Raw genomic sequence first — 20,275 nt, forward strand, 5'->3', positions numbered from 1 at the left:
AAAAGTTAACTTCTCAACTATACAAAGACACACATATATGTGCACACCATGTTTCAAGCAAGAGAATGTGCAGATGCTTAATTCTGTTGAGCATCTACATTACTACTGGGATAAATGTGAGTTTATTTTTCCAATTGTTTTAGTGCCAGGCCTAAAAGGAAAGTTGATCCTGTGATACAAAGACACCCACCAGCAAGCTGAAAAAGTTATTTTCCCTGCTGTGTTTGCAGGTAGTATCTTCCTGCTGTTTTCAAACACAGGGAAGTAGACAAATCCTGCCCACCTACCAGACCCACAGGGCACGGAGTGCATATTCCCAGACCTGGGAACCCAGCACTTCCGCACACATGAAGGCATCTAATAACTGTAACATCTTCCTTGGACTGCTAAATTCAACTTTAGCTTCCTTGATTTTCTTCTCTTTTCTTCTAGTTCAGCCTTTCTGGAATGGTTTGGCTGAAATAGTTTCTTCTTTTCTCAAAAGGCTAAAGTGTACTCTTAGCCAACTGTGACCGTTATAGGTTCAGTATAGAGAAAAAAATCAAGACCAATGGGAGAAGGTGTGGAGGTAGGCTATTTACTCTGTCAACTTTGGATGTCATTGATATTGCAGAGTTCTCTATTTTCACTTTTACTAACATCTCTAAGCCTCAGACTAGTTAGAACATACATATAATGTTCAGTATATTTCTTCTAGTCCTGGATTGTTTAGGGCTTTTGCTGAACTTTGTCAAAACCTCTTTGTGTATCTGCTGAGATCATGATGTGATTGTGTCCTTGAGTCTATTTCTGTGACATATTGAATTAAGTAAATTACACACAGTGAAGCATATATGCATCCTTGAAATGAATTCAATTTGGTTATTGTTAATGATCTTTTTAATATATTGTTGAAGGAGGTAGGGGGCACCCTTGGGATGTAAAATAAATAAACAAATAATAATAATAATAATAATATATTGTTGAATATAGTTTACAAGTGTTGGTCAACACATTAAAGATAATGTCAGAGAAGGCACTAAAATGTGCTAATTTATGCCTTAAGTAAGCCACAGAGGGGTTAGCAAAGTGCATACGTACTGCACTAAGAATGAAAAGAAACTTCCTCTTGAATTAGCTTAATCAAGGGTGGGACCAAATTTAAATTCTCCACTTCTCTTCCTAGTTTGTAGTTTGTGACTATTGGCCTGCTTGTTGGATATATTTGATCTATCTGTTTCTGTTGCCTGTTGTGTCTGTGCCTGTTGTCTGGTGTGTTTGTGTGTATGTATGTGTGTGTGTGTCTGTGTGTGTGCATGTCTGTGATATTTGTCATGCACCTGTGTCTGTTGTGCCTGTTCATAGCAGAGGACTTTCCTCCTCTGGATTTATTGAACAATACAGAAAAGATGGTGTGGGAAAAGAATAAGGGATAAATGTTTTTACAGTGATCGTTAATAGAATTTTACAAGAGAAGTTATGTATTGACCTTGACTTAGCCAGAACTGCAGAAAACTGCAAACAGGTATTATCAGCCTGTACCCACATGTTGCTTCCAGCATTTATTGGTTTGTTGGTGGTGTTGAAGTTTGCTTTCCACCTTTTAACTATTTTCAGCAAATGATTACTGAATGACTTCTCCACCGATATAATCAATTGAATTGAGCAGAATTTAAAGCAAAAAAGGCAGGTTTATCTTGGGACAGCTCTGAGGTGGGTTCCCTGCTCTCCCAGGAGGGGTTCAGTGAAGCTGCAAGGCTGGGCTGGGATAGGGGCTTCTTAAAGGGGAGTTGGCAGGAGTTGGGACATGATGGGGAGATACTGGAAGCCTTATTTGGTGAGTTCAGGGCTGGTATGTGGGACTTAGGTCCAGTGATCACTTCAGAATCCGCAACTAAGAGCTGGCCTTCTTCATTATCTTTCCAGGACTTCTGAAAATGTGGGCTCCTGGTCAGAAGAGAAGGGGCAGGAACCTCTTGGTCCAGGCCATCTTGCTTTTGTCCCCAAACCTCTGGCCAAACAGTTGTCATAACATCCACATACATTATTCTAGGTCGTAGACATGAAAGAATATACAATTTAAGATGAAAACTGTGCATTTAGGACTGAAAAGATGGCCCAGAGGTTTAGAGCACTGTCTGCTCTTCCAAAGGTCCTGAGTTCAGTTACTAGCAACCACATGGTGGCTCCTAAGTGTTTATAATGAGATCTGGTGCCCTCTTCTGGTGCGTAAGCATACATGCAGGCAGAGTACTGTATTAAAAAAATACCTAAATCTTTAAAATAGAGGGTCCTCTGAAAGGATCCACCCAACAGGAGATCAAAGCAGATATTGAGACTCATGGCCAAACTTTGGTCAGAGCATAGGGAGTCTTACAGAAAAAGAGGAGTCGTAATACAGGGACATGGTTCTGAACCCAGGGAGTTCTGCAGGGACTAATGCACCAACTGAGGACCATGCATGGAGGGATCCTAGACCCCTGCTCAGATGTGGCAGATTGGCAGCTCAGTCTCCATGTGGATCTCTGAGTGAGGGGAGCAGGGACGGCCTCTATCATGAACTCAGTTGACTGCTTTCTCCTCACTCACCCCTGATGACGTGGCCTTACCAGGCCAGGGAGGAAGAGGTTCCAGGCAGTACTGATGAGACTTCACAAGCTATGGGCAGATGGCAATAGTGGAGAACTCCCCCTTTCAGTGGACTAGGGGGAGGGGATGAGGAGAAGAGTAAGGGAGGGTGGGCCTGGGGGGAGTTGAGGGAGGGAACTTCAATCACTATATATAATGAATAAATTGTGAAAAAATAAAATTAAAAATATAAATATAAAATATTTTTAAAAAAAACCTCTGCATTTAGCTTAGATTGTAAAAACCAACTTCATGGCAAATCCAAGGCATGGTAAGGTTGGTTACATTGTTATCTCTCTCTTTCTCTCTCTCTGTCTTTCTGTCTTTCTCTTCCTCCCTTCTGCCCTCCCTCTCTCCGTCCCTCCTTCTCTAACTTCCCCCTCCCTCTTGCCCTATCTTGTCTATCTTGGTCTCTTAATCTCGAAGATGGGAGAAAAAATACTACCTATTCAAATCATCGTGACCAAATTAATTAAAGCAAGTTTTTTTATTTGTGTATAGAGGCTGCCTCTCCCCAAGGCAGGGTTTGAGAGGCCAGCCTTGCATATGAAGAAGACAGGGTTTTTATAAAGCTCAGGGGTAAGGGGTTTCCAACTGGGCGATTTGGCAGCCAAAATGGGCAGAGTTACAGGCGCAGAAGAGAAGCCCAACAAGTCAGGTCCTCCTGAAACAAAGACACGGTTGCAAGGTGGCCGAAGCTAGGTGGTCATAGGTGGTAGGTCCTGTAACCTTTGAAAAGGAAGGCAGGTTTGCGAGATAGTTATACACAAGTTTGTGAAGCAAAGACGTGGCTGCCATGTCCTGAACAGGCAGTACAGAGCCATTTGCAGTTAAGGTTATAGGTGGGGCATAGCTCAATCCTTGAGAAACAGGTTTAATCATGAACAGGAATGGATCGAGTTTGTCTTTACTGTAAGGTGGCTTTAAGTCTAAGATGGAGGAAGGCTGGTTCTTCAGGTTTTTCAAGGTTTCTCTGTGTAGCCCTGGCTACCCTGGGCACTCTGTGGATCAGCAAGTACTCCTGCTTCTCCCTTTTAAGTGCTGGGACTGACGGCATATGCCACCACCACGACTTGCTGCGTGGTTCTCTTAAAGGCAGGTTAAATTTAACCATGCTGAGTGTACACAGCAGGATAGTAGATTAAATACGTAGTCTTAATATTATTATTAATATTAAATAATATTAATTAATAGTCTCAAGTAGTATTAACTTGGCTATAAGGTGCAGCAGTTCAGCCTCTTTGAGTTGAAGACATATTTTCAGAAAAATGTATCACCAAGATAATTGTCCTGTGTAGTAGTTTTGTTTCTTGTTGCTTTGGTAAAATGCCGTGACGAAACCAGCTTAAGGGAGGAAGGGTTTGTTTGTCTCACAATTCCAAGTTAGGGTCTATCTCTGTGGGGAAGTCAAAGTGGCAGGGACTTGAAGCAGCTGATCAAATTATATCCATAGTCAAGAGCAGAGAATTGAATTCCCACACACATGCATGTTGAAATCCCCACCGCTTGCGTGCTTCTTTTTACTCATTTCAGGGCCCAGCTCGTGAAACGGTGCTGCCTACCTTCAGGGTGGATTAGCCCACCTCAGTTAAACCAAGCAAGAAATTCCCTCATCCGTGCGTCCATAGATCAACCTAGTCTACGGAGGTTTGCTTTCAGGATGATTGTAGGTGGATTTGATAGTGGCCCCCCCCCCCCCTTTATAGTTCATGGAATAGTTTGAGAAGTGGTAGTTCTTCAAAAGCCTGGCAGAATTCAGCAGTCAGTCCATCTGAGCCTGCCTTCTTTTAGTTGATAGATTTTTTATTTACTGCTTCGATGGCATTGCTTATTGTAGGCATAATTAGTTTGTTTTCATGCTATTGGTTGAATTCTTGTAGTTTAGATGTATCTAGAAATGTTTCCGTTTCTTTATAATTTTTGAATTTATTGGAATGCAGATTTTCAAAGTATCCTTCAACAGTCCTCTTAATTTCACTGTTATCTGTTCCATATTGTCATATTGCATCTGAGGTTAAAAGTGTATAGCCGGGGGCAGGTGACATGGCTCAGTGGTTAAGAGCTCTGTCTGCTCTTCCAGAGGTCCTGAGTTCAATTCCCAGCTACCACATGGTAGCTCATAGCCATGTATACCTTCTACTGCCCTCTTCTGGCATGCAGGTGTACAGGCACATAGAGCATTCAAAGTAAAAAAAATAGAATTAAAAAAAGTGTATAGCCTCTGAATTTTTTTTTCAATGCAGTTTATTCAGGAACCTTGAACAATCATCTGACCCTGGGTAAAGCCAGCCCACTTTAAATAGCCTCTGGGTAGCCAACCTCAGCATGCCACGTGGGCAATGCAGATAGGTCCACATACATGGAAGCAAGCCAGATCCTCTCAGCCTTAGCCAAATGTGGAGTTGTTCGTGACAGAGAGCACTCACCATCGGGAAGGTGGAAGGCGGAAACCAGCTCCATCTTTAAGGCATAGCATTCCGCAGCTCTCTACAGTTCCCCCTTTTTGTTTTAGATGCATCAGGCAAGAGTAGAGGTCTGATCTCTGATATTAGAAATATATTGGGACTTTGTACTGATGTTCATTTAGGTGTCATCCACCCAAAGAGCATCAGACCCGTCTGATACCTTTTTCTCAGAGGCGGGACCTGGGGCATCAACCCGCATGCAATCAGACATGCTCTTCTCTGGGTCCAAAGTGGCTGACCCTGAGTGCAGTGCTTAGCCTCGCATCCTGAGCATAACATTTTAGCTTTTTATGGTAGTCAACCATAGCCTCTGAATTTCATCTGACATTAAAAACATTTCATGGGGGAAATTCATTGAGACAGAAGATGTTTAAGTCAGTGGTTCTCGTCTTTCCTAATGCTGTGACTCTTTACTACAATTCCTCAGGGGTGGTGTGACCCCAGCCATAAACTTATTTAATTGCTCCTTTATAACTGATTTTGCTGCTGTGGTGAATTGTAGTGTAAGTGTATAAGATGCAGGATGTGACCCTGTGAACACTCTGCAGTCTGTTGTGGTATCTGTGTAGGCCATGCATTGTGCTGTAGGTTCTCAGATGTTTTTAAACAACCGTCTTTAAGTCATTTCTGTTCCTGTCAGTTACCACCCACCCCGTTCCTGTCAGTAACCCCAATAAAGCTCATCAGTTCACCAAGTTGCACTTTATTGCTATATTTATTTTGATCTGTTGTCAGTTCTCTATCTGAGATTATTAGATGTTTCCTCATGTCTCCCCAGGAATAGAATCACAAACAAAGTTCCCTTTTCACTTCAGATTTTATTAATTTGGGGCTTTTATCTTTTTCTTTTACTTAGCTGACAGTTTGGCAGTGTTGTTTATCCTTTTTAACACAATTCACTGTTCCATTTGTACTGTCTTTGTTTCTATTTTATTAATTTCTTCTCTGATCTTATTGTTTTCTTCCCTGATCTCTATTATTTCTCCACATATATTGAATTTTGTTTTGTTCTTTAACACTTTGAAATTCCATCATTACTTTTTACCCAGAATCTGATTATTTAATGCAAATGTTCATATAGTCATAAACCACTGAGGCAGTGACATTGAGAGTTATGTAAAGGTGTATATATATATCTTCCTATCTTTTCTCATAGTTTCCTAATCCTCATTTGCTCATTTACTGTTCTGGTATGTAGTCTTTCCTATGACATCATGGCTGTGTTTATCTTTTTCTTCAATATATGGGATTCCTTCAAAATTCTGTAATCTGTTTTTGCAGTTATAAATTACTTAGTGTTTATCATAGAAAATTTTTCTTTATCCTGTAAGGTTGTTAACTTTGTGCTGGATATGGTAATCTCAATTGGTGATTATTGTCTTTGAAAACTTGAAGTGTCATTTCATTGTGACTTTATGATTTCTGTTTTATTTTTAATTAGGAAAGAAATTTGCTTTATTGTTATTATTTTACAATTATTCACTTTGTATTCTGGTTGTAGCCCTCTGCCTCATCTCCTCCGGATCCTACCCAGCCCCCCTCTTACCCCCATTCCCCTCCCCTACTCCACTGGTAGGGGAAGCCCTCCTCCCCCACTGTTTAACCCTAGTCTTTACATGTGACTTGATGGATCTGCGTGTGCACGCGCGCGCACACACACACACACACACACACACACACACACACACACACACCCCAATGAGCAAACAACTGAAAGAAAGAAAAAAAGCAAGAAAAATTGCACTGCCTTCCTTGGAGAAGGATTACAATTAGTGACCTAGAAGTAATAAAATGCCAGGTGTGGTGGTGCACACCTGTGACCCCAGCTCTGGGTGAGGCAGAGGCAGGCCGATCGCTGTGGTTTTGGGCCAGCCTGGTCTACAGAGTGAGTTCCAGGACAGCTGAGGCTACACGGAGAAACACTGTCTCAAAAATAACCCATAAACAACAAAAAAGAACAAGGAAAGTAAAAATTATCATCAAAACCGCACTGTAGTTTTCGCTGTAGACAATTAAGAATCAGTGGTGGTTGTTTAAGGAGAACCAGGCTATTTGCATGATCTTTATCTTATTTTTCTGAACTGTCTCTCAAACTATTTACTAATCAAAAATAGAAAAGCAAAATGAAAAAAAAAAGCCAGTTCTAACCAAACTGTTTGGCTTTCAGTAATTTTTAGACTCAAGGTCACAAGGGGCAAGATTTGAGAATCTACCTCTGATTGGAAGTTACAAAGGAAACATAGCAGGAATGAAACAGAATCTCGGCATGCACAAAGGCAGTAGTCAGGCATGGCTGTGAGTTATAATCCCAACCCTTGGGAGGAAGAGGCATGAAGCCCATAGTTAACTCAAGTTGAGTTGAATTTTTAGCTTTAACAATTGCACTGCGGATATGTTCAATGTTAACATTGGGCAAAACTAAGTGAATGGTATTAGGGGACTCATTGGACTATTTTTGCAGTTTCTGTGTAATTATGAAGTTATTTCAAAGATAGAAAGGTATTAAAAGTAATTTTACATATGTCTATATTACCAAGGGGGTGTCTATAGTTATGGCTAAGAGTAGGTTTTAAAGTGAAATTCCTTAGAATCTTGTCTTGATTCTGTCACTTATCAAGTATATGCCCTTGGGTGAATTATGTACTTTTCTGTAACTCGGTTTCACTATCTGCAAAATATAAGGGCTAACAAAAGTGATGCATGTATTGTGCGTTTTCAGTACCAAGAAAGTAAGATTAGAATGCATGTTTGACATAAAATATCAGCTGCTCTTTAGCCTCCATGTGTTACACTTTATAGGATTCTCCTTTGGGGAAAACTTGACAAGTGTTTCTAGATTCTCTGAGTTCTCTTTCTTAGACTTCCTAATTAAGTGTTGAAGAGACTCCCAACTTCTTAGGGGCCCCAATTTAATTTAAGTCTCTGTCAGCTCCTAAATAGCCAGTGTGGACGGGTGTGTGCATGAGTGTGCAAGTGTGCATGTAGAAAATTTGCTATTAATGCTTTTTATGCAAGGATTATACATCTAGTAAACGTTTATTGGTTGTGATTGATGTCTTGATTATTTTATGCCAGGACTTTGGGATATGGGAGCGTGGAGACAAGACCAACCAAGGGATCTCAGAATTGAATGCGAGTTCAGTGGGAATGGCCAAGGTACATTTTCTTTCTTATTTTTATCAAGTCGAGTCAGTGGAATTTGGGTTACCTTTGTCATAGATAAACTCCTAATGTACGTTGAAACTATGAATACATAATATAAAAAACTTTTTTTGAAAGTTGCAAATTTGATATCAAATGGTTTTGTGTCATGAGTCTGTGTATATATCCTAAAAGAAAAACACAATTTAAAGTACATTCACCATCTTTGCCATTGCATATGCTCTTTCTCCCTTAATCATCCACTCCACCAAGCCTGGTAGCAGATAGCCATCCCTGAGTCCTCCTCCCACTTTACTGTCCTCTGCTTCCCTTATCATCATCACCTTTCCACTTGGCTATGGCTTTTCATCCTACTGGCTCTTATTTTCTCTAGAAACAGTAAGTGTGTATCAAAAAGGACAGCAGGAATAAGTTCAAAGATTATTATGCTGTATGTGCATGGCTCAACCACACTCCTAGGAAACAGGAAAGATATAGGTTCCTTTTTTAAAGAAAGAAGTAAATACAATATATGCTTCTTATATAATAATGATACTGAAAGTTTAAAACCAAGCTAGGCAAAGTAAAGCATAAAAACCAGAAAGAAATAAAACACAATTCAAAGCAAAACTGTTACCTGGAATAAAGAAGTCATGATATACATGTGAAACAACCTATAATGAGGAAATATGGTGTGGAATGTAGTTTCATTTACTATAGGACAAAACATGTTGGAAGCGCAAGACAAACAGGTGCAATTACACAAAGAAATAATTTAACAGCAAACATTGTGACACTAGGATACATGCAGCAAACCTCAAATAAGTTCTAGGCAACTGCTCTACTGCTGACTTCTAGCTGCTGCTTCCTCCCTTTTATTTTGAAATCATTTTGAACTCAAGAAAAATTTCAAAAATGTTAGGGGGAAATTCCATGCATCATTCATGCAGGTTTTGTTAATGTTTGCTTTATCTTTCCCTGTTCCTGGATATACAGTCATGAATATGCACACTTGCACACATATACACACTCTTTTCCTGAGCTAGTTGAAAATACACAGCGACAGAAAACAGTGAACTAACACTACCAAATACTTCTCTGTGCGCTTCCTCAAGGACTCTTGCAATCGTGGCATGATTATCAAAATCAGTATTAAGTGATTATACATACCACAGGACCTACTCAGTTTTTAAAAATTACCCCAATAATGTCATTTATGAAAAAACAAAAATCCATGGGCTGGAGAGATGGCTCAGAGGTTAAGAGCACTGACTGCTCTTACAGAGGTCCTGAGTTCAATTCCCAGCAACCACATGGTGGCTCACGACCATCTGTAAAGAGCTCTGGTGCCCTCTTCTGGTAAGCATGTGTACATGCAGACACATTTTATACATAATAAATAAATAAAATGTAAAGGAATCCTTGCGACACGGTATGCACACCAAGGTAACAAGTCACATTTTATCATATTGTCTTTTTTTAAGCTCAGCCAGTCTAGAGCAATACTTTATAATTCTTGATTTTTATGACAGTAGAACTTTTGAAAAATGCAGAATTGTTTGGTCTGGTTGATTGGTTCGGTTTGGTCCTGCGGCTGGAGTCTTGTGCCTACAGCTCTACCACTGGTGCCGTTGTACCTCTAATACTCACTTCACTTTTTGTTGTTGTGGCAAGAACAGGATGGCCTTGAACTCACTGCACTGCTGGAGGCAATCTTGAACTGATCCTCCTGCCTTTGCCTCTCGAGGATTACATGTGTGCCACCCAGCTCCATGCTCCCACACCACTCCATGCCCCCTTCACGTTTTGGTATGCAGATGTAGACCGGGTGTTCTATGGACTACAGACCAGCACTTTTATTGTACGTAGTATTTCTTCATGATTCACACTTTTAGGAAGACCACCGCAACGGCCCTGCGGTACCCCTCCTCTATCATCAGGAAATGCATGGTATAAATTTGTCCCAATACCATCGATTCTGCCTTTGATCACTTCATCAAGGTGTTGTCTGTTAGCTTTCTTTACTGTAAATTTGCTGTTTTCCCCCTTTTGTTGTTAATGAGTATTTCGTGCCTGGTCAACTTTTACTTGTCCTTTAGGTTTCTCAGTTTAGGTATTATTTCTCCAGGGAAGCCAACCAGAACTGCTTCATACTCCCAAGACAAGGTCAGGTTGGCCTCATAATTGAGGAGATAACAGATAACCAATAAATAATTGAGGTAATATCTAACCTTTTTGGCAGTTTAAATCAAGTGAATAATGCATGCTTTTAATTCCAGCTCAGGAGGCATAGGCAGGTCCCTGAGTTCAAGGCCAGCTTGGTCTACAGAGTGAGTTCCAGGATGGCCAGGGTTACAGAGAAACCCTGTCTTGAGAAAACAAAATAGATAGATAGATAGAAGATAGATGGACAGACTGATTGATTGATTGATTGATTAAGGGAGAAAAATGAAGATACCTTGTATTAAGAAGTGTACTGCCATATACTGCTAGTGATATGTTATATGAGTATAGTATCCATTAAAAAGCAGTTTAGGTTTGTATCTCAAAAACTGTCCATACGCTTTGACCCACTCATTCTGCTTCAAGAGGTTAATGTTTGGGAGAGCCGGCCATGTCCCTCACGAGGAACAACACATGGGAGAGCAGGCCCTGCACCTTGCCTGGAAAGCAGGCTCAAGCCGGCCCTAGCTGTAGGGGTTGCCTGTGAGCTGGCCCTGAGCATGTGAGAGGAGGACAGATGGAAGGCTGACTAGCTCAGAGACCTCTCAGGCCCAGACCCAGGGCTTTGAATTGGCCCACACCAAGGGGCCAGTCCAGCAGATCCAAAACTACAGGATCTCCACGACACAGAGCAGCAACATGATATCTGAAAGGAGTTCCGGTATTGATAGTGTAGCAGAAGCCAGAGGCTTTATACCAGTCCAGCAAGTCATTCCAGTGACCATTTGCGAGCAAAACTGTGTTAGCGAAAGGGTTTTCTGTGGGACACATTGTGACACACTACAGCTTCCACAAGGAGATCTTTTTCTCTGTTGGGGGAAGGTTGCAGATGGGAGGGGAGGTATGAGGGGAGGGGAAGATGAGTGGGATTGGGGTGCATGATGTGAAATTCACAAAGAACCAATAAGTTTTTAAAAGCATGTTAAATAAAGAAAAATATCATATGTATATATAAAAGGATACTTTACTTGAAAAAAAAAACAAATTTCAAAATGAAAACAAATAATTATTTGTTAACAGTAAGCCATCCGTGTGCTAGATATTGTAGAAGTTTATCAAACTGCTGTTTCTAAAATAACAAGATGAAAGATAGCCTAGATATACAGCAATTGGTAAATGCCAAATATATTTTATTATAGCCATATCAGAGAATACTATGCCAAGATAAACTTTTTATAAATAAGGAAAACCCCATATTGTATATTAATTATAAAAAGCATATTAATTATAAAAAGACTTTACCGAGGAGGGTATTCAAGCAGATGCTGAGACTTATGGCCAAACTTTGGGCATTGTGCAGGGAATCTTATGAAAGAAGTGGGAGACAGAAAGACCTGGAGGGAACATGAGCTCCACAAGGAGAGCAACAGAACCAAAATATCTGGGCCTAGTGGTCTTTTCTGAGACTGATGCTCCAACCAAGGACCATGCATGGAGATAACCTAGAACCCCTGCTCAGATGTAGCCCATGGCAGTTCAGTGTCCAAGTGGGTACCCTAGTAAGAGGAACAGGGGCTGTCTCTGACATGAACTCAGTGGCTGACTCTCTAATCACCTCCCCCTGGGGGAGGGAGGAGCAGGCTTACCAGGCCACAGAGGAAGACAATGCAGCCAGTCCTGATGAGATCTGATAGGCTAGGGTCAGATGAAAGGGGAGGAGGGCCTCCCCTATCAGTGGACTAGAGGAGGGGCATGGGAGGAGAAGAGGGAGGGAGGGAGGGAGGGGGCTATAGCTAGGATACAAAGTGAATAAATTGTTACGAATAAAATTTTTTAAAAATTACCCTGCTTTTGTATTATTGAAAGTTTATGGTTGAATTGTGTGACTTGTTTCCTAATAAGAGTGCTTCTTAAATTAAAAAAAAAAAAGAAGGTAAAATACAACTAAGAGCAGTGGTGCATGGTAAAACCCCCACTACATAGAATGTAGAGGTGGGAGGATTAGAGTTTAAAGTCATCCCATGCTTTTTGTGTGTCTCGGCTACATCAGACTCAAAACAAAAACAAACAAGTTAAAAAGTTTTAAAAGAAAAAAATGTACAAAGGTTAAAAAAAATAGAAAACCTCAATAATGTTAACAGTGGGGTTGCCCCATGGGTACAAGTGCCTGTCAGGCAAGCTTGGCACCTGAGTGTGATTATCAGAACCCATGTATAGGTAAAGGAAATCTATTCTACCAGTTGTCTTTTGTCCTTCATACATGCACTGTGACACACCCAAACCTGAACTCACCTATACACATCACACACACATGCACACTCACATAGTGATATTAAAGGAAATATTAGCAGGCTGATGAGTTAGTTGTCTTTGCATGTAAAGATGCTTGCCATCAAACCTGATGACCTAAGTCCAATTCCCAGAACCCGCATGACAGGAAAAGCATTTACCTCTTACTGGCTTCCTCTGACCTCAATGAGCATGCTCCCAACTTATTGCACATAAAATAGATTTTCTTTCAAAAAAAATTGAAGTAAGTCTTACTTTTGGGATCAGAAAGCACATGTAGAACAGCAAGAAAATAATTTCTAAAAATTCTCCTGAGATAGGCTCTCACACTTAAGCCCAGAATGGCTTCAAATTTCTAATAGTCCTGCCTCAGACAGGCACATGCCACCATGCTGGCCAATTTATTTATTTATTTATTTATTTAGTTATTTAGTTAGTTAGTTAGTTAGTTAGTTAGTTAGTTTTGCTTTGGTTTCTCTGTGTAGCCTTGGCTGTCCTGGACTCACTCTGTAGACCAGCTAGGTCTTAAACTCACAGTGATCTGCCTGCCTCTTCCTGCCTGAGTGCTGGCATTACAAGCATGTCCCACCATGCCTGGCTACAAATTTTATTTTTTAAAAGCATGATTTCACTTACATACAAACCCTTTAAAAATCAACCTCTCAGAAGCAGAAAGTCCAGTGACGGTGACCAGGTAAAGGGAAGTGGGTGGGAGAGATGATAAAAGGGTTCAAAGATCCAGGTGGATATGAGAAATGTCTTTGGGGATCTGTTACTCTGTAGGATAAATTCAGTCTATGGAAACACATTGTATAGTTTTTAAAATATGAGAACTCCTCCTTTGCATGCCAACTATTAGCTTTTGTTTCAAAGTCAAATAGAGTATATTTGCAGGACATTTGCCTATCTGCAGAAACTCAGTGTGAGGCTAGTAGTTACTGAGTCATCCCGCAGCCACACAAATGTCCTGTTTTGTTTTTATTTCATTTTATTTTATTTAGATGGGGGTCTGACCATGTCAGGCATTAGCATTTCTTGTGTGGTTGTTTCTTAGCTGGAGCTTCACTGCTGAAAGAATGATTTCCTGTAAATTCATAAGCCATGTCCAAATTACTCTTTGGTTTTTTTTAGTTTTTGTTTTTGAGACAGGGTTTCTCTGTGTAGCCTTGGCTGTCTTAGACTTGCTTTGTAGATCGGGCTGGCCTTGAACCCACAGAGTTCCACCTGCCTCTGCCTCCTTGAGTGCTAGAATTTTAGGTGTGTACCATTATGTCTGGCATTTGTTTTTTTGCAAAATTTCATTTAAAGTATGCACCTTGAGTAGATAGTAATAAAAACTCAATTATATTTTTTTCTGGACAGTATTGGAGACAAAGTAAAAATCACAGGCTCCTGGGAATAAAGAATTTTATTTCATTCTCCGTTCCATTATACATATACAAAAGCAACATCATGTAATATTAATATGATACTAGGAAGACAAATATCATTCTCGGTTTTCTTTTCTTTTTTCTGTTCTGGGGATGGAATGCTGTGCCCTGTAGATGCTAAGCGTGTGTTCTGCTACTAAAGTTGTCCTTTCCTCCATTGCTTCTTGCAGGCAGCCCTGGAAGTACTAGATGAATTAGATTTGTTTGGTGTGAAAGGTGGGCCGCAATCAGTCATCCATGTCCTGGCCGATGAAGTACAACACTGCCAGGTAAAGACATAATGGGCCACATCATAGCGAATTTTCCTCTCCCCGGAGTCAGACTAGCACAGGCATTAGCCTAAAGAGAGCAACAGATCGTGTGACTACTACCATGTGGTCAGAAATGTCTCTGTCAAGCCTCCTAAACCGAGATAAACCTGATATACCATGAGCTATAAGATAGATTATGGTTGTCCTAGTCAATGTGAAGAGATACCAAGGCCACAGTAACTCTAATAAAGGAAAGCATTTACTTGGAGCTGCCTTACAGGTTCAGAGGTTTACTCTACTATTATCATCATGGGAAGCATGATGGCATGCAGGCAGACATGGTGGGGGAGAGGTAGCTGAGAGTTCTACATCTGGATCTGCAAGCAGCAAGAAGAGAAAGACAGTGGGATGGGCTTGGGCGTGGGATACGTCAACCTACCACAGTTGTCCTGTTGTCTCTGTAAAAATTATGAAAGGAACCCACCATAATATATCTAGTTATTAAAAAAATATATATATATCTAGTTATTCACCACTATTATATCATGGCCTGCGGTTTCTTTTTCTTTTTCCAAGAATTGCTTTTGTTAAAAAAAAAAAAAAAAAAGGAAACAAGGTATTTGTTTTAGGTGTTCGGGAGAGTGGTCCAGAACCAGTCTCTTGTCCCTGGATGTCTCTGGGGTTAGCTATTCATTTGGAAGTGTGGTGGTGGTGAAAGTTCATCCTTAGTCTTCCTTATGATTGGTGACTATATTAAAAGTTTCTTTTCCCCGATATGGGAAATTTCCCCTTTTCTTCTTACTCTGCTTACAGCCCATGGTATCCGGGTGAATATAAATTAAACTTCTGATTCTGAAACTATTTTCTGTGGGTAAAGTATGTCATGGAGTAAGAAAGGAGAACTTACGTGGATAGGAAGAAGACTAGTTGGACGACCGTGGGGCCAGGGAAAAGTATTGGGTATAACATGAGCAAAGTGCAGTGACATATGTCTCTGAAAAGAAAAAGAAGCCACACTTGCTCAAAATCAATTTGAAAATGTTTCAGGGGCATGGCTTATCTTTCTCTATCTACTCTGTGAGACCGCTTCATTTTCTTTTGTTACTTTACATTTTGAGTTAGTTTTATCATTTTAATTTTTTATTTTTTGTGTATGTACCTTTTTTTCTGAACGTATGTCTGCACCGTTTTCACGCCTGGTGCCCATGGTGCCTCGAAAGGGTGTTGGAGTTCTGGATCTTGGAGAGCTCCCCAGTCCTCCAGAAGAATAGCTAGTGATCATTCCAGCATCAGCTTTTTTCTTATCTAGATGCTCAGAACCAACAGGACTGTATGTATTCCACAGATGTTAGAGTCTTTGTCTTTGAGCAGCTGCTTTTCAATCAGGATGGGGACTCAGTCAGGACAGGATTAAGAAAAAAAGGGGGCGGGTATCATACCAAGCAAGCCACTGTTTTTAGGCTCTCACTGTTTAGTAAAGTTTGGGTTATTCTTCTGAAAACTTCTGTTTCACACAAATCTTTTAAAACCAAAGCTCTTAGTTTCACTTTTTAACCAAGGTATTTAGTAATAAACTCTATTTTGCTACTTTTCTCTTAGTCGATCTTAAATTCCCTACTGCCCCGGGCTTCAACATCCAAGGAAGTTGATGCCAGTTTGCTCTCAGTGATCTCCTTCCCAGCCTTTGCTGTAGAGGACAACCATTTGGTGGAGCTCACCAAACAGGAGATCATTACCAAACTTCAGGTATGTCCACATGTGCCTTTCTTCTCATTACTGCTGGGACTTTATAGGGAGATAAGGGCTTTTAGGGCCTTTGAGTGTATCATATGACAGGAACCTATCCTATTCCTAAGTTATTCTCTTGTAAATCTGCAAAACTCTCAAAAGCTTCTGAAGTCATGACCGTTGAGAATGGTGCATCCACTTTGGAGAACAGTTGCTATATTCTTATCAATTTTAACATATATGTAACATGTGGTCCAACAACAAGTATCCTTACTCCTCAGTATCTACCCTAAAAATAATAGTTTACATTCACACAGAATTTCACAAATGTCTATAGCAGCTTCAACTGTAATTGCAAAAATCTGGAAATAGCCTTCAGCTGAGAGACAACCTAATTTTACTAATTCCTCTCTGAATACTATTCAGCAGTGAAAAAGAACAAACTAATGATCTCTGAGTATGAATGATTAAGTGTATTTTGCTAAGAGGAAAATACAGACCACAGAGGCCATACATACTGTACAATTCCATTTATGTGACTCTCTCAAAAGGGGGAAACCAAAGGAGGAAAGCCATTAAAAGAAGTTGGGGGGAGAAATTATCAATAAAGACATAGCTCTAGAGAATTTTGAGCAAGATGGGACAATTTTCCTCATAGACAATAACTAGGTTTGTCCAATCTCACGAAAACTATATACCACAAAAAGCAAACTTAAAGTATCAACTGTGATGTGGTACGAAAAGTGAAATGCAGGCTAGAAAGTGACTCTTAAATGTATAACAAATAAACTGAATAACCGCACTGAAGAGGGTACAGAAAAAAATGACCTAAATCTTGGACAACTGTGTTTAGACTGGATGTGGTAAAGCTAAGACAAAATAACCATATACAAACACTGAACTCCAGGTCATGAGTCAGAAGACTACAAGTATGGTTTTATTAATTCGTTCATGTTTCTATATCATCTACTGCGCTTTTTCAAAAAACAGCACTGAGTGGCTTTGATAGAGGTTACATGGCCTGAAAAACCTGAAGTGTTCATTCTCTGTCTTTTTAATTTGAAATTGGCAAACTCCTGCTCTAATACATAAATTTGTTTCTCAAAGGGGCTGAACAAATAATTGTATGTACATTAAATTTTATCACTGTTGAAGAAAGATGTTACAAATACAGCATGGGGAAAGCTAAAATGAACTTAGCTGGATGGAAGTAGAAAATATTATTTTGAAAATGTGTTTGCAGAGCTATATATAGGGATGAATCTGAGGTTTTCCAAACCTTGGTTTTTAAATAACATTCCTGAAAAAGTGGATTGGAAATCTTCCTTAAATGCTTGATTTGAGGATCAAACTGGGGAAGATGAAAAGGTTCCAGAAGCACCTTAAGGTGGGATGCTTAAGAAAGTAACAAGTTCAAACGGGGTGGAGGTGGCTGGTCTTGGTGTCACACACCTGAGAAGGAGAGGCAGACATATGTCTGTGAATTCAGCAGCAGCCTGCTCTTCATACTTAGTTGCTGGACAGCCAGGGCTATCTAGAGAGACCCTGTCTCAGACCAACCCAAAAGAAGATGCTTCATGTCAAGTTTCTTCTTGAAGTACATGCTAATTAACACAGAGACCCATAACTGGGCATTGTGTAGAGAGTAAGAAAGAGCTTTTGTAGCACTCAGCCCTTAAATTGGATGTCTTCATCAGAGTCCTCATCTCAAGGTTCAGGGATCTATGTGGAAGAGGACACGGAAAGAGTTTAAGAGCCAGAGATGGTGAATAACTCAAAGGAAACGGTGCCATCCAGACATGATAGCACTCATACACACATGAACTCACAGAGACAGTGACAGCATACACAAGTCCTGCACACATTCCAGCCAGAGAAAATCCTAGCATGAGAAGGGGAAGTGGACACAAAATTCCAGCAAGTTGGGGAGGAAAGTTGTTTTGTTTTCATTTTATTTTATTTTATTGTGTGTTAAATATTTATTTTTTTAACTTTTATTAATTATACTTTATTCACTTTGTATCCCCCTATAAACCCCTCCCTTCTCCCCTCCTAATCCCACCTTCCCTCCCCCTTCTTCACGCATGCCCCTCCCCAAGTCCACTAAGCAGAGGAAAGGTTTTATGCGGTGTACACTTCCACATCCATTATTCATCACCGAGGGAAGTCAGGACAGGAACTCAAAACAGGGCAGGAAGCCGGAGCTCATGAAGAGGCCTTGGAGGAGCGCTGCTTACCGGCTTGTTCCTCATGGCTTGCTCAGCCTGCTTTCTTATAGAACCCAGGACCATCAGTCCTGGGATGGCACCACCCACAGGGGGTTCCCCCACTGGTCACTAATTGAGAAAATGCCTTACAGCTGGATCTCATGAAGGCATCCTCAACTGAGGCTCCTTCCTCTCTGATGACTCTAGCTTGTGTCAGGTGGACACACAAAACTAGCCAGTACACCATCCTTAACCAGGAAGCTATTTGCAATCGATATTGGCTAGGAAAGGGGGAAAAATCAGTTTTCTCCAATGGAGCGACAGTGTGTTTATTTATCACGCTTCAGGGCAGGCCCATATCCAGGACAACACAGAATGGATCCCATGGTTTTGTTTTAATCTTATTGCTGTTTTAAAGTTCTTTTTTCTTTTCCTTTGCTTTTCTTTGTGAGAGAGAGAGAGAGAGAGAGAGAGAGAGAGAGAGAGAGAGAGAGAGAGAGAGAACATGAACTTTGGTGGATAGTGAGGAGGTAGGCAGGATCTGAGAGGAGTTAGGAGACAGGAAAGACAATGATCAAAATATACTGCAAGAAAAATAATTGTGCATCTGAAAAACTGCAAGAACCAGAGGAACAGGGAGTTTGCTCTAAGATGATGTTTCCTAGGAATATCAGAAGCTACACCAATGAATTCTAACTAACACATCTGCCTAAATATGAGCAGAACAAGGGCAATAATAGACATTCTGACATAGATGGGCTTGTGGAAGAAGGGTAGCCTGCAAGGCCTCTACCCGATGCAAAGAACTACAGGAAACTAAGGAATGCTAAAGGCAGACGTCTTCCCTCGAGAAGGGCCCACTAATACGAAATGGTCAGCCCTAAAACAGACGTCGACACTGTTGTTGACATACATGTTTTTAGCTATTTTTACCTCTACCTCCCTTCCACCCCTTATTCCACCCTAATCCCTTCTCCCAATGGTAGGTAGGAGAGACAGGTTAGGGGGGGATGGGGGAATAAGCTTCTATTGGATACTTCCTGCTGATTAGGGACATTCGGTTCCTTGGGACAAGTCCAGTGTTTTTTGTCAGAACATCCAGCAGTCCAGGAAACCAGCAGACCAGCAAACCATCAATCCAGCAAGAGCAAACATAGCAGCAGGATGAACCAGCAGCAGAGGGGGCAGCCATAGCCGCCCCAGGTATTCTTGGTCTTTCCTGTTTATACCCTCTCCAGAGTCTCCACAATTAAACTGTTGGCAGCTGGCAAAGGTCACACCCCTGCTAATGCACAAGGCAAACCACAATCACCTGCTGTGAGGCAGCCTCTTATCCCACACCTGGAATTAAAACAAAAACATCGTCACATAACATAAGTGGGTTTTTAAAGAAACCAAAACTCACTACACACTGTACAGACTGAAAAGATTGAATATATATTTGAGAGAGAGAGAGAGAGGAGCTACAATTAGTGAAAAAAGAAGCCATGAATTTAAAAGAGATTAAGCAGGGAAATATGGAAGAATTTGGAGGGGAAAGGGTATAATTATATTGTTATCTAAAAAAAGGGAATAATTTTAAAAATAAGTTAACAAAAGAAAATTATGAAACATTAATTATCAAAGTATGAAAAGCACATCAGGAAATCAAATAAATAATAGTCTTTATCCTTCTGGGATATATTCTAGAGGAAAGACAAAATGAAAATTAGACTCTGTAGTAGATTAGTTGCTGGTGAGTTTAAGAAGAAAAGAAAGCAAGTAGGTAGAAGAGATGAAGAAGTCGTTCTGGAATACAGAAGCCCTCTGACTCACACTATGACAAATACAGAACTGAGCTTTGCTTCAAAAATGAGAAAAGCTTTTAGTGACGGTACGTAATCGCCAAAACAGATTTAGTATCTTTGCCACAACAATCCATTGCCAAACCACAGCTCAAACAGGAAATTCTATTTTCTTTTGGCACTCTGTATCCCCTACCAGAAAATATCACA

The 20,275-nt window shown here is 40.5% G+C and overlaps 1 protein-coding gene across 4 annotated transcripts in view; it reads left to right on the plus strand.

The window, feature by feature from the left end:
• The window catches only part of LOC110542928 (phosphorylase b kinase regulatory subunit alpha, skeletal muscle isoform), a 153,741-nt gene that overhangs the window by 32,421 nt on the left and 101,045 nt on the right, over window positions 1-20,275 (plus strand). For all 4 annotated transcript variants that reach the window (XM_060375543.1, XM_060375544.1, XM_060375545.1 and 1 more), the window contains exons 6-8: window positions 8,148-8,228; window positions 14,266-14,364; window positions 15,946-16,092. In XM_060375543.1, the coding sequence (XP_060231526.1) occupies window positions 8,148-8,228; window positions 14,266-14,364; window positions 15,946-16,092 (327 nt within the window). The remainder of the gene's footprint in view (window positions 1-8,147; window positions 8,229-14,265; window positions 14,365-15,945; window positions 16,093-20,275) is intronic.

This window comes from Meriones unguiculatus, chromosome X (assembly GCF_030254825.1).
Source record: "Meriones unguiculatus strain TT.TT164.6M chromosome X, Bangor_MerUng_6.1, whole genome shotgun sequence".
Lineage (NCBI taxonomy): Eukaryota > Metazoa > Chordata > Mammalia > Rodentia > Muridae > Meriones > Meriones unguiculatus.